This window comes from Oncorhynchus mykiss, chromosome 14, assembly GCF_013265735.2.
Source record: "Oncorhynchus mykiss isolate Arlee chromosome 14, USDA_OmykA_1.1, whole genome shotgun sequence".
NCBI lineage: Eukaryota > Metazoa > Chordata > Actinopteri > Salmoniformes > Salmonidae > Oncorhynchus > Oncorhynchus mykiss.
In genome coordinates, this window is record NC_048578.1 from 10,870,864 (window position 1) to 10,884,328 (window position 13,465).

Sequence of the window (13,465 nt, forward strand, 5' to 3'; positions counted from 1 at the left end):
TTATTTTTAAATGTTTTTAAATCCCCTATGAGAGAGATGAATGGTGGGGGGGAAAATTGGAACCATTTCCTTGTTTGACCGCTAGGTTTTATGGGTATTATGACTCATAATTTGGTCCTCTATTGTACTCTCATATGCATTGATAGACTGGAAATAAGTGTCATTGTCATCATTGGCACTGTTATGGTTCTGTTGTGACGCACCGTTATTCAGTTAGGACTACTTCATTTTTCCTCCCCTCTTTTGATCCCTCTCTCCTTCCCTCCCTCTCATCCCACCTGCAGTTTATCGGCCGAGGAGTACAATACTTTCCTGGAGGAGAAGGAGGAGAGGTTGAGAGCGGAGGCAGCAGCTGCAGACGAGGCAGTGTCAGTGAAGAAGAAATGAGAGCCGCCCTCTATGCTACCGATGTGTATATATACTGTCCCTGTAACCTACACATACCACTCACACACATTCTGTCATAACTGTCATTCTGCTCTGTATTGCTAAGCGTAATAAACGTCTGTTATTATGAATGATTTCAAGTGTATGACTGTACTTATGCCAGTTTTCTCAGCAAGATTCATGTTTTGCCTCCAGAGTTTAAATATTTGATTTAAGGAATGCATCTCCTCTCTTGATAAACCAAGCCCAACCAGTTTTATTAAAGGAGTTTGTTATACAAATTGCTGCATCTTCTTTTGCTTGCCATCTGTCAAACCTGAGTGTGTGTGGCTAATGGCATTCTGGCTGTGCTTCTGGAGCCATGTATTTGCATTCCCACCACAGCGTTGTACTCTTCACACCGTTTGATGAGGGTATCAAGGAAGGAAGAGGACACCTTGAACACGGATGGATCTGGAAACTACTGTACTTGACCAAACATTAAGAACACCTGCTCTTTCCCTGACTGACTGACCAGGTGAATCCAAGTGAAAGCTAGAATCCCTTATTGATGTGGCTTCTCCAAATGCTGCAAGGTATTTAAAAGTGTACTAATTTTCTTGGCCACAAGATGACAGGCGATAGCTGAACTGCTCCATTGTCTCTGCTGCGCTCACATCCAGGCGGCTCACTGCAGTGACTGGTATGGTGCTGGAACAAAATGTTCGGTTGCAGGAACCAGCATGGTATGGCAGGGCTTTGTCTCTCCAGGTTTAGTTTTTAAGGTGTTGAAGGTCTCCTATTTGTACCCTGTTCCTGCAGCTCTGCTGCTGAGATTAGGTTTCAGGTACCTGGGGGGTGACTGTAATAAATGTCAAAGGAGACGAGAGAGGTGGCAGGATTCATTTACACTGTAACATTGCCATGCCCATCAGTCATCTAATGATTTTTACCCAAATGTACCCTCCATGATGTGAAAAGCACAGTACTTGCACTGGGTACTAGTCAGTGATTGATAGTACATGATTTATCCACCTGCTGTATAATTAGGTTCTGAAGCATTATTTCTTCATAACTGTCCTCTCTCTCCCATCTGAATTGGAGGCTGAGGAAAGGGAGGGCTGCTTGGATCAGAGCTCTGACAGGAATGCCTATATATGGAGTCTGAAACCATCACAGCGCGCTGTCAGTGTAGCAGGTACATTGAGTGAGTGTGGGCAGCTGCTATTTGTAAAGGGGGGGGGGGGGGGGGGTCCTATTGTGTGGGTGTCTCAACGTCAGCGCAAGCACGCCTGCTTAAGTGGGAGGCCATGTGTGAGTGAGAGCCTCGGTGTGGAGCGTGTGCGTCAGTCTGAGTCAGATGGTATGAGACACTGTCTCCTCGTGTGTGTGCGTCAGTGCTGTTGCTGAGCGGAGCTCGCTCCAGGGGAAGAAACGAGGAGAGAGGAAGGAGGGATGATGATTGTAGGTAGGAGGATGAGGAGGACTGACAGTGACGACAAGAGATCCAACCGCTTTAAGTGCACTTTAATATAAATGCATTTGTTTGACAATCAAATACACTTATCAGCAACACAAAAGAACACTGATCCACAATGTCCATTCTTCAATATATCACCATGTGTGTATATAGACCCTCTTAAACAATAGAAATGTCTATGTACAGGCTGATGTATTCATACAAATGTACAAATGTGTACAACCCTTCAAGAAAACGGTATGTGCATATATCCACAGACATAATGCTTTATGCATTGAACATCAATAATTGTTTTCAATATAACACATACAATAATATACCTACACTTATGTTCAACTTAGCATTTAATAGCTAGAACGTAGGAATCAATCCTTTACTTGACCGTAGACAACTCTACGTTAGCATGTTGACACCATGGGAATAGTACCATTCTCAACCCGTGTCACTTAGGAGGAACTGAATAGAAATGGCACCCCATCACACTATTTTCAGGTCATTTTTTAAAACAAAACTTCCATTTTTTTTTTCTTCCAACCCCTCTCAAAAAAGAAGAATCACATTGTCATTCACGTAGTCGTGTTGTGTCTCACTACACCGTAACTCCATTCGAGCTATGATGTGACTGTCCATTGGTTAATGGACATGGAGAAAGAGTTCAGTTAGAGTTCAGCAGGCCATGGCCATGCCAGGCACACAGGAGCCGCTATAAACTGCCAGCATTGCAAATATTAATGCTGCAAGAAAATCCAGCAGAGCTGCCCTTCAAGCCAAGCCCAAGAGAACGGTGACCTAAAGAGCCCACATTCAGAGTCTATTGTACAATGTGCTGGTCCTGTACACAACAGAACCACACACAGTTGTTGAGTAACTTCCAGACGATTTCCATTCGGCAACACCTAATAAATACCGGAAAACCTTTGTCATGCGTTCCTGCTTGTGGACATTCCAAGATCTCTTGTCTTCTTATGTTTTGTATTGTATTTTCTTTGCACATCACATTGATACACAAGTTTGTAATGGAGAAATAACATGAAGTCAAATGTTTTAAAATGTGCAGCCTGCAAACTCAAAGCTCAAAGTGTCTGAAGTATTAGCTTAGTTTGACTACGGTATCTGTACATTTTGATATGACCTTAAAGGCCATGACTAGAGAGGAGTACCAGAAGGTCAGAGTAGAACTATGTGTCTCTCTGTGGAAACTAAATATTGAAGATGTGAGTGAGGAAATCGGATCCCCTTTTGTCAGCTACTGTCAGCGGTTGTACCAGGTCAGTAGAGTTTTTGTAAACATAGACTTTCATCACATTTGTGATTTGGGTTTGCGTTGCTGCATTACAAGCAATAATGCTGTTAAGTCATTTCCCTATTGAAATGTCAAGGAATGTGTTCTTTTTTTTTGTTCACAACAGGTTTTTCACTACGAGTGAATACAAATGCGCGTCTGGAAGTTAAACGGGGCTTTACAAGGTCAGAGGTTTTGTTTACGTCTCTGTCTGATCCAATCTGAAGCTCATGTTACAGAAAAGCTGAGAGGCACCAAATGGACCCAAAACTCAGTCAGTTGTGGGTCCATTCGGTTGGTAAATGTTGCACCATTATGTATATATTGCACCATTATGTAAACGTTGCACCATTTGTTGAAATAGAAATACAGGAATGAATGAATGAACAAAAATATGAAGTCAATCTTTGTTCTCGGTAGACATGTAGGAGTTCAAGTCCTTCAGTAGTATACATTATGTATATATTTATACACTTAAATCATTTTTACTTTTCAGTAAAATAGCTCCACGAAATATGACAATATGCCATACTTAATGAAGTAAGTCACAGACTTATTTAGAACGGGGGAACACTTCCACTCCCATCTGAAAAACACAAGAGACAAAGAGGAAGGGGACATTAGTCTGGTATGTTCAGGTTTAAAACATCTTAATTCATTTCTCAAACAGAGAAAGACGGTAGAACAAGTGAACTGGATGATTCTCACCTTTGTGGAAGCACTGTGGCGGCTGGTGACACTGGAGTTGATACAACTCAGGTTGTTGACCCAAGCCGGGGGCGATCGAGGCACCTGCCCCAAACATGGGTTCCAGGGCGGCCAGCTCCTCCAGGAGGGACTGAGCGCAAGGCACGGCGGGTGTAGAGTGGTCGACAGGCGTGGAGGGGGCGGAGGTGGGGGAGGCAGTGAGTCGCAGGGGAGGGGATGCTGGGATGGAGGAACAGGAGGACAGAGGTGATGACGCCACCTCAATCTCCATAGGCTCCTCCACCAGCCCCTCCACTTCTGCCATCGCCCCGGACTCGCCGGCCAACGTCGCCCCGCACCCGGCCGTGGGGTTACAGTGCGCCGATTGGACGCTACAGAAGTGGCTGACCCCCTCAAAGTGGGAGGGTGAGTGCCAGCACATTGGGTTGGGGGGAGAGGACGGGTTGGGGGAGAGGGGCGGAGGGGTGGAGAAGTCCTGGAGAAGGGCTTCTAAGATGCTCTCTTCAAACAGAGATTCATCATCATGGAATATGGGGAAGTCCAGGCCTCTCCACGCTTTAACCGGGTAAAACTCTCCCAGCATGTGGCTAGAGTCAACACCAGCGGTGTCTAGGGATGGGGAGAGGGAGGGGGAGGGAGGGGAGGAGGAGGGGGACATGGAAGGAGGGGATAGCTTGGATAAGAGAGGATCCAGGTAGAATCCCTCTGCTAAGGAGCTGATGTGCTGAGCTAAGAGGGAGATCTCTGCTCTCTCCTTCTCCCTCTCTCTCTCCAGGGAGAAGAAAGAGAGACAGGGCTGTTTACCGGGGGAGGCCTCTGGGGTGAGGAGGCCCTCGAGGTTGTAGTGAAGGGACCCTAAAGGGACATCTACATACAGGGGTCCCCGAACCTCAGGCAAGGTCATCACTGTGCAGTCCCCATCCCCAGGGCTGTCAGGGGTGGGGGGTAGCTTCTCATAGAGAGAGCCACTGCAGGGATCAGCAGGGAAGAACAGGTCGGTGGAGGGGCCAGTGAGGCACAGGGAGGAGGGGGGAGCAGGACTGGAGGCTGTGGTGGGTGGGGCGGGTGGGGCGGAGGGGGAGAGGGAGGTGGCAATGGAGGTGGTGGCTGTAGCTGTGGTGGTGGAGGGAGGGGGTGTGGTGGTGCCAGTGGGGTCGAAGCTAAAGAGGGGCTCGCCGAACAGGAAGCTGCCACCGCCCAGCTGGGGTGTGTAGGGGGGCGTGCACACAAACTCTTTGGTCTGCTGCTCCTGAGAGGTGGGTGCTGGGGGGAGGGGCAGGGGAAGGGCAGGCAGCGGAGGTTCGAGCTGGAAGGAGGGGGGCAAGAGAATGTTCTGAGTGAGGAAGTCCAGATCTGCTACCGTGGCAACGGTAACCGGGGTGGGGGAGGAGGCAGCGGATGGGCTTTGGACAGGGGCAGGCATCTGCTGCTGCTGGAAGAAGCTCTCCTCCTCAATAGAGGAAATACTGGAGCGAGGGTCACCCTCCACTTGCATGGGTTCAGTGGTGGCACCCCCTGTCTCATCGGAGGAGCCTACACTCGACACAGTCATGCTGAAGTCAAAGGACTGGGCTGAGAGGCCACTGCTGCTGGGGGTGAAGACTTGGTCTGGGCTGGACAGGCTCAAGCTGTCCTGGCGGGACGTACTAGTACTCAGTACCAGGGTCAGCTGGGTCTGCTCTGTGCTCAGCTGCTGTCTCACTGACCACCCCTCTGCTTCACTGAGAGAGAAACAGAAAGAGTGAGAGATGAAAATGGTTAGTAAGATTCCCTTATGCTTATTGCAATCCGTCATCTCCTTTATATCTCTTAGCGATGTGTTATGATGATCTGTCATAGGGTAGAGCTAGTACCTAAGTATGTAGTTGTTGCTGCTGATGGGGCTGTCTCCTGCCTCCAGCTGCATTACCATGTAAAGCCAGACCCAGGACTGGTCTGCAGACTCCACCCGTACCACCATCTCAGATCTACCTTCTCCTCCTTCTCTCACTGTGGGGGAACAAAGAGGGAACAACAACATCAGACATCGGGTGTAAGTGGATACGGTGTAATTGTGTGGTGGTTGTGTGGTATCACTGAATTGGTACTTACACAGGCTGCAGTGCTGAGCAGAGGCGTGTGACAGGTCCTGTGGGTGGAGGAGGCTGTACCAGGAGCGAGACCTCAGGGCTGACACATCGAGACCTAGGTAAACACTGACACTGCAGGGAAGATGGAGAGAAGACATGGTAAGTTTATGATATTTCAGAACTATATTATCACTCAGAAGATCTAATGGAACAGTTGGCGCTGCCTTGTTAGTGGGTGTGACCTCACCTGTCCTGTGCATTCTGGAGCCTCATGTCTCGGCTGTGTTGAGACTGGAACGAGGCTAGGAAGAAGTTGTTCTCAGCAGCAGGAGGGATCAGAGCAGGAACTTGGTCCCCCCCAGGGCCAAAGCGGGTGGGGATTGCCTCCAGAGGGGAACAGAAGCACATCCAAACAGGGTTGGATGTCCAGTAGGAGCTAGGGGTGGAAGAGGAGGAGGGAGGGGACAGGCAGCGCGCCCGGATCAGAACCAGCTTGTTCCCGGCACTCTGCCTGCGCACCGACTTGGAAGTGTTGAAACGACAACGGAATAGACGATCTGAGGGAAAGAAGAGGCAAGGAGGGATTGTGAGTATCAACAATGATCTGAGGGAAATAAATGCAAGCCATTGGTAACGCTGTTCTGTACCACTGGAAATATGGAGGCATGTCTTACCTGTGTCAGGTGACGTAGGAGGGGCCAGGTTGGTCCTCATGATGAAGTGGTCAGTAGAGTCAATGATATCATACACACTGTCACCCTGGGCAACCAAATCCACCTGAAAGAGGAGTTCATATTAAACATATTGTCATTAAATTTTTATTAACTTATGAGCTTAATTTTGAGACATTATATGGTCTCCCGTGGACCCACCATGGAGTGGCCGAGGTGCTCGGAGACGCTGTCTGACAGGTAGAGCAGCTTGCCTTCCCCGGTCAACAGGAGCAGAAACCCAGGTAGCTCCTGCACCAGCTCTGACAGCTCGTGGAAAGACAGGAACCTCGCGCTTTCTTCGAGACTGCCAGCAGATCCCGATTCTAAAAACAAAAGATTATGGGAAAAAAACTATTATCGTTTCTGTCTAGCTAATGGATGTCATCATAGCACCAGTGCAACCGGTTCTGCTCCCAGCAATAGCTATAGAACAACCGCATTAGATTTCAGTCCCATGGATAGCGATAGAAGCGTTTCAGAACTGGATAGCGACACACGGCTCTAAAAGCGTTTTTCACCCAAGAACTTCAAACCAAACACAATAATGTTCCATTGTATGTATTTCTAAATGACATTATTCCCATGTAGATATGAAGTTCATTAACTGTCTCTTTCGACAATACATATGGCACCTGTTGATTCAACACATAAAGCTCACGGTAGCATGCCACTAGCTCAAACAGATTGAAGCAAAAGTCTGTCAGTATATGTTTCATTCACAAATGTTTGTAGCTATGTATAGGTAGGCTATGGATTATACAGTGAGTTTGAACTGTCGATTATAAACTAAATCGGGCCTTACCTTGAGAGAAGAAAACCGATTTCCTGGTGTACATGCTGGCAAGGGACATTATATGTAGGTATGAGAGTCGTGCCTTGTCCGCATCGGAGATAGGAAGCAAGTCCTTCAGGTTCCGAATCTCCGCGTTGATTTGGTCCCTCCGAGCCTTTGACGCTCCCTTCGTTGATCGATACATTGTAGACTGTGATGGTGATTGACTAAATTCCCTGCAGTTTAAATTGTAACTTAATGGAATAGTATTGACCGTGGCGTCAGATGAGGTCTGGGTATTTTTCCCTCAAGATGAGGTGTCAGAGATAGGCTAGTAGTAATAACCTTGTCGTAGTACTATTGGACTTTCATCTCAGCTCATTCCAGAGTAAGGCTTCAGACCTTCTCCTATCAGTTATTTTTTCCTCTTCGGTTCCGCCACAGCGTCCAGCAAGGTTGCTGGCTAGCCGTTGAATGTATCTCCCCCGTTCAGAGTGTGAGTGATTCGGCGGCTGTAGTAGCCGTCTCTCGCCCAGATGTCCGGATCCCGTAAATCTGGTGGAGGGACTCTGCTCTCGAGTAAGTTATATAGGCCGGGATTCCGGTGATGAAGGGGGGCTCCCAACGCGCCAACACCGACGTAGTAGGGAGAAGGGGGGCTAGAGGGAAGGGTGGACGAGGGGGATTCAATGCTAGCAATGGTGAAATTCTCTGCTTCTGCCGCTCCCCCTCCCGCTCATACCCTCTCCCTTTGGTAGCTATTTTCTGACGTCAGCCCTTCCCTCTACCAAGTGATGACGTTGGTTTGATTTCGGGAGCTCCGGCGACGCAAAAAGCCCGATTTGGACAAAACCGAGGAATGGGCGGAGACAAGCGTAAAACGTAGACGGAGTCACCGGACCACTGTGTACTGGGGGAGGGGGGGACTGAGATGCATACGAAAGAGACTGTGTGTTTCTATGTCTGGCACCCGAGGAACAATTTATCCTCTCTGAAAAGTAATAATTCCTAATATAGTGTAGGTTTGGTTATCAGTAGCCTACATGATGCAAATGCGTCCTTTCCTAGCCAAACTGGCTCATAATATGTTTATGTGATTATGAGATTATGAAGGATGCGATGCATTTCGTAAAACCTTCCACCGTCGATCTCTAGGGTAACACAGATGCATGCCAACGTTATCCATTAAATATGCTCCAGCGAAAAGCTAGTCTGGCATGGGTGGAAGTCTGCTTGAGGGAGAAACGCGGGGCAGAGTTACAGCAACAAATTCAATCGCTTTTTATGAATGGAATCCACCATTCTGACTGTAATTCAGTTGTCAGGCAGCGCAGTGCCTCCAGGGCTAACAGAGGAGGGGGTCGGTAATCCTAAAGAGCATACTGTAGGAGAGGCATCGGCTAATCGCGCTGTATAGTCTATATCTTACATAAACTGCAACATCCTTCCTTATAAGGCAATTTGAGCGGAATGTGTAGCTAAGGGCGATGCTGAGCCATGTCTAGTCTTTGCATCGAACCCTGGCTGGTAGCATTTTAGTTTGAACAGATAAGACCAGAGTTTGATCTTACCCAAAATACATAATTTTCAATGAAACTATCATACAAAACGTCGCCAAAATCATAGTCTTGGAAGGCTTGGAGATGTGCAGCATGTATTCGTATCTACGTGTAAAAATCTGTGACAGACGACAGTCAGATCCAGTAAATTGTGAAAGCTCAATTTGAGATGAAATGTGATGTTTTCTGAAACAATTTGAAAGGAATTGTATGAAGGTATGTTGCAAATGTTTTGCCATGGTGTTCTTACCACGTGTTAAAGTTGAGCAAATAGTCTATGTAACACTTGAAGCATACAATCTGTTTTGTAGTCTTAAATATATTTTATATGATGCTCGAAGAGTAGACACACACATACACACATACACAAGCACACCTGTTGCTAACAGTGCTTGAGTGCAGAGATGAATCTCGTTGTTTCTATAAATAGCTCTCACCGGTGACTGACATATGCACTCAGTGGCGCACCCCCGCTTACATCTCCAATCGTCCCTATTTTTTACCACATTTCTTCCTATTTTTAGACAGATGTTTTTGTTTGAGGCTCAAAATAGACATATATTTACGAGTCATAGGTGTCACGCGTCTAACATGTTGCATGTTCACAAACTTTCACGATTTCACGGACCATTAATGTGGTACATTTGGAAAGGTGCAGTAACAATGTTGTGACAAAATAGCATAAACAGCTTCCCACAATTGGATTGACATATATACGTTTGTATGTGGCTAAAATATGCCATCACATCCTTACCTCTCCCTGCAAGTACTTTAGAGCGACCGCAATAGATTTCAGCACCATGGACAGCGACATAGCTTTTTCAGCACTCCGTAGAGATTCACCGCTCTCTATGAGCGTTTATTGTGCCTAAACATAAAAAACACGATCATTTATTTATTCCTAAACAGCAATGTTCACATAGAGCGATGAAGTTCATCAGATGTTGCTTTCTGCAAGGCATATGTACGATCCAATGGATCTGCATTGCATCATTGGTCTTCTTTATTCATACCTTCCTCTCTAGTCACACCTTGCTTTCCCCTAACAGACTGTTGACCTGTGATGTTGTATTGTGGATAAAATCACAGACAGTTCTCTGAATTAAGATAACTACAACCCCTACTTTCAGCACTGGGTAGAGTGAAAAGGGATTTTTCTCCCATGTAAGTTACTAGGCTGGTAGGCGCAGGTGTCTCGCATCCCGAAATGTTTGAGGAATCTATGCTCTGGTCTGTTGGTTGTTGGTAGGTTTCTATGGATTTTTACTCCAATGTAAGATCTTAGGAAGTCCTTTTTGGATCACAATTATTCAAAATACATTTAATAGATATTTTTATCCCATATTTCACCCAAAATATTAGTCATCTCTATGCATGTACTCTCAATGTAAAATTACACATTGGCCTACACTCAAAGTTGTTTTTTCTGCCAGGCAGTCTCAGAAGCACTTAACGTGTCCCACACACTGTGTTAGCTCAGCAGTGGCCCAGACAAATGGCCATCATTTCCATTACTGTGCTTGTCATGATAATGGAAGCCATTATGAGATGGGCCTGTGTAGGTATCACTGGTGGGTGGGAGACGTGAACCAGAGATGGAAGAGGAAGCGAGACACCTCACTTGCTTCTTTCTTCTGGTTCAAACAGTCAATGAACTACGCAGACCAGACCCAGCTGCTAACGCATTGGTGCCCATGGGAGAGCCACCCCTTAAGCAGACCGGAATTATGACAATTTCTTTCAATGGTAAACAGCCCGAGTGGGACATCTTCACCATTTTTGACGGGAACATGGCTGTGCCAGGCGGTTGTAAGAGGGGAGGAGGGTCACAGGGATGACTGGCCTGTCTCTTAGAAATGACTTCCATTAGGCCGTCTCATGGCTCAATGACAGACAGTGATGCCTCCACATTGACAAACTAACACATACAGTGGGGCAAAAAACGTATTTAGTTAGCCACCAATTGTGCAAGTTCTCCCACTTAAAAATATGAGAGAGGCCTGTAATTTTCATCATAAGTACACTTCAACTATGACAGACAAAATGAGAAAAAAAAATCCAGAAAATCACATTGTAGGATTTTTTATGAATTTATTTACAAACAAGCAAGATTTCTGGCTCTCACAGACCTGTAACTTCTTCTTTAAAAGGCTCCTCTGTCCTCCACTCATTACCTGTATTAATGGCACCTGTTTGAACTTGTTATCAGTATAAAAGACACCTGTCCACAACCTCAAACAGTCACACTCCAAACTCCACTATGGCCAAGACCAAAGAGCTGTCAAAGGACGCCGGAAACAAAATTGTAGACCTGCATCAGGCTGGGAAGACTGAATCTGCAATAGGTAAGCAGCTTGGTTTGAAGAAATCAACTGTGGGAGCAATTATTAGGACATGGAAGACATACAAGACCACTGATAATCTCCCTCGGTCTGGGGCTCCACGCAAGATCTCACCCCGTGGGGTCAAAATGATCACAAGAACGGTGAGCAAAAATCTCAGAACCACACAGGGGGACCTAGTGAATGACCTGCAGAGAGCTGGGACCAAAGTAACAAAGCCTACCATCCTTAACACACTACACCGCCAGGGACTCAAATCCTGCAGTGCCAGACGTGTCCCCCTGCTTAAGCCAGTACATGTCCAGGCCCGTCTGAAGTTTGCTAGAGAGCATTTGGATGATCCAGAAGAAGATTGGGAGAATGTCATATGGTCAGATGAAACCAAAATCTAACTTTTTGGTAAAAACTCAACTCGTCGTGTTTGGAGGACAAAGAATGCTGAGTTGCATCCAAAGAACACCATACCTACTGTGAAGCATGGGGGTGGAAACATCATGCTTTGGGGCTGTTTTTCTGCAAAGGGACCAGGACGACTGATCTGTGGAAAGGAAAGAATGAATGGGGCCATGTATCGTGAGATTTTGAATGAAAACCTCCTTCCATCAGCAAGGGCATTGAAGATGAAACGTGGCTGGATCTTTCAGCATGACAATGATCCCAAACACACCGCCCGGGCAATGAAGGAGTGGTTTCGTAAGAAGCATTTCAAGGTCCTGGAGTGGCCTAGCCAGTCTGCAGATCTCAAGCCCATAGAAAATCTTTGGAGGGAGTTGAAAGTCCGTGTTGCCCAGCAACAGCCCCAACACATCACTGCTCTAGAGGATATCTGCATGTAGGAATGGGCCAAAATACCAGCAACAGTGTGTGAAAACCTTGTGAAGACTTACAGAAAACGTTTGACCTCTGTCATTGCCAACAAAGGGTATATAACAAAGTATTGAGATAAACTTTTGTTATTGACCAAATACTTATTTCCCACCATAATTTGCAAATAAATTCATTAAAAATCCTACAATGTGATTTTCTGGATTTTTTTCTAATTTTGTCTGTCATAGTTGAAGTGTACCTATGATGAAAATTACAGGCCTCTCTCATCTTTTTAAGTGGGCGAACTTGCACAATTAGTGGCTGACTAAATACTTTTTTGCCCCACTGTACGTAATGCACACCTGTATAACAAACACATAACTTGTAGATAAAGAACAAGTTGTAGCCTACATGTTGGTTATGTGAACTGCAGTCATACACTGACGTGTTTAATGTCCATAAAGGGCCAAATGGTTCGGCATCACCCATGGCAACAAGTATCTCTCTGCAGTTTCCACAGTGTAAATATAATAGGGAGAATGTGTTGATTATGGGATAGAAAGCAAACCTACAATCTCTCTGGTCATCTGACCTAAGAAAATAATTTGTAGTTCACCTGTCTTCTCAGAATTATTGTTTAACCAAGTATTTAAAAACCAAAAAGAGAAGTGTTTATGGAAGAACTGTTAGATAAGTTGTTCGAAAATAAATTACTCTTACTGTCATAGATTATTGTTACTGAAATAGCGATATCTATAGAGTTATCTATATTCCATGACTGTACGTGCATTATGTCTCACCTTCTCTGGGAAAGTAGAGTTTTTTTTTTTTTTACCAGACGCTTATATCCAAGGCTACTTACAGTCATGCGTGTACACATTTCACGTATGAGTAGTCCCGGGAAGCGAACCCACTACTCTGGCATTTCAATAGCCATGCTCTACCAACTGAGCTCCAGAGGATCACAGCAAATAACTGTCTGGGGAAAGACAATGTGCGCCTCTAATAGCAGAGGTGAAGGCTACTTGTCCTTTTCCTTACGACTCTTTCTTTTCACTGGTGTTTATTTTTACACCCAGAGAATCAAGTTCTGCGCTTCGCTTCTTGAAAGAAAGGAGCTAATCTGTCGCCTAGCAACACCTCCCACTCCTGCGTCGAAGCCCAAGCGAGAGAAGATAGGGAGAGAGGGAAGGAAGGAGTGTGGATTAAAGAGACTGTGGGACGTACAGAGAGGTTTAGGGCTACAGCAGTTAAGATCAGGTATGATGACTTGGAATATTGACGTAGTCTAATAGGACAGAAGACAGCGATATGGCTGGACAGTCTGAGACATGCATGGTAGCCAGAGTGTGTGTGGTGGTTAATAG

General features: G+C 45.9%; 2 protein-coding genes across 2 annotated transcripts in view; one reads left to right on the forward strand and one right to left on the reverse strand.

Moving 5' to 3' along the window:
- Positions 1 to 668, forward strand: part of mrpl11 (mitochondrial ribosomal protein L11) — a 61,900-nt gene extending 61,232 nt beyond the window's left edge. The window contains exon 6 of the mRNA XM_021561147.2: positions 285 to 668. Coding sequence (XP_021416822.1) covers positions 285 to 387 — 103 coding nt within the window. The 3' untranslated portion in view covers positions 388 to 668. The remainder of the gene's footprint in view (positions 1 to 284) is intronic.
- Positions 669 to 1,877: 1,209 nt separating this feature from the next.
- On the reverse strand, positions 1,878 to 8,054 carry LOC110488776 (neuronal PAS domain-containing protein 4A-like). The gene is made up of 8 exons (XM_036942933.1): positions 7,421 to 8,054; positions 6,778 to 6,941; positions 6,580 to 6,682; positions 6,153 to 6,462; positions 5,928 to 6,037; positions 5,690 to 5,825; positions 3,837 to 5,557; positions 1,878 to 3,714 (listed from the first exon to the last, which is right to left on the reverse strand). Exons 1-8 carry the CDS (start codon positions 7,593 to 7,595, stop codon positions 3,686 to 3,688), a joined length of 2,748 nt encoding a protein of 915 aa, XP_036798828.1. The 5' UTR covers positions 7,596 to 8,054; the 3' UTR covers positions 1,878 to 3,685.
- Positions 8,055 to 13,465: the final 5,411 nt, after the last annotated feature.

What these genes read in the sequence shown, in the direction of transcription:
- LOC110488776 (XM_036942933.1), bottom strand. Translation starts at nt 7,595, where the DNA reads ATGTATCGATCAACGAAGGGAGCGTCAAAGGCTCGGAGGGACCAAATC. An exon ending in AGCACCTCGGCCACTCCATG is followed by an intron (nt 6,683 to 6,777) that starts GTGGGTCCACGG and finishes CTCCTCTTTCAG; the next exon opens with GTGGATTTGGTTGCCCAGGG. An exon ending in GCCACAGTGCTTCCACAAAG is followed by an intron (nt 3,715 to 3,836) that starts GTGAGAATCATC and finishes TGTGTTTTTCAG; the next exon opens with ATGGGAGTGGAAGTGTTCCC.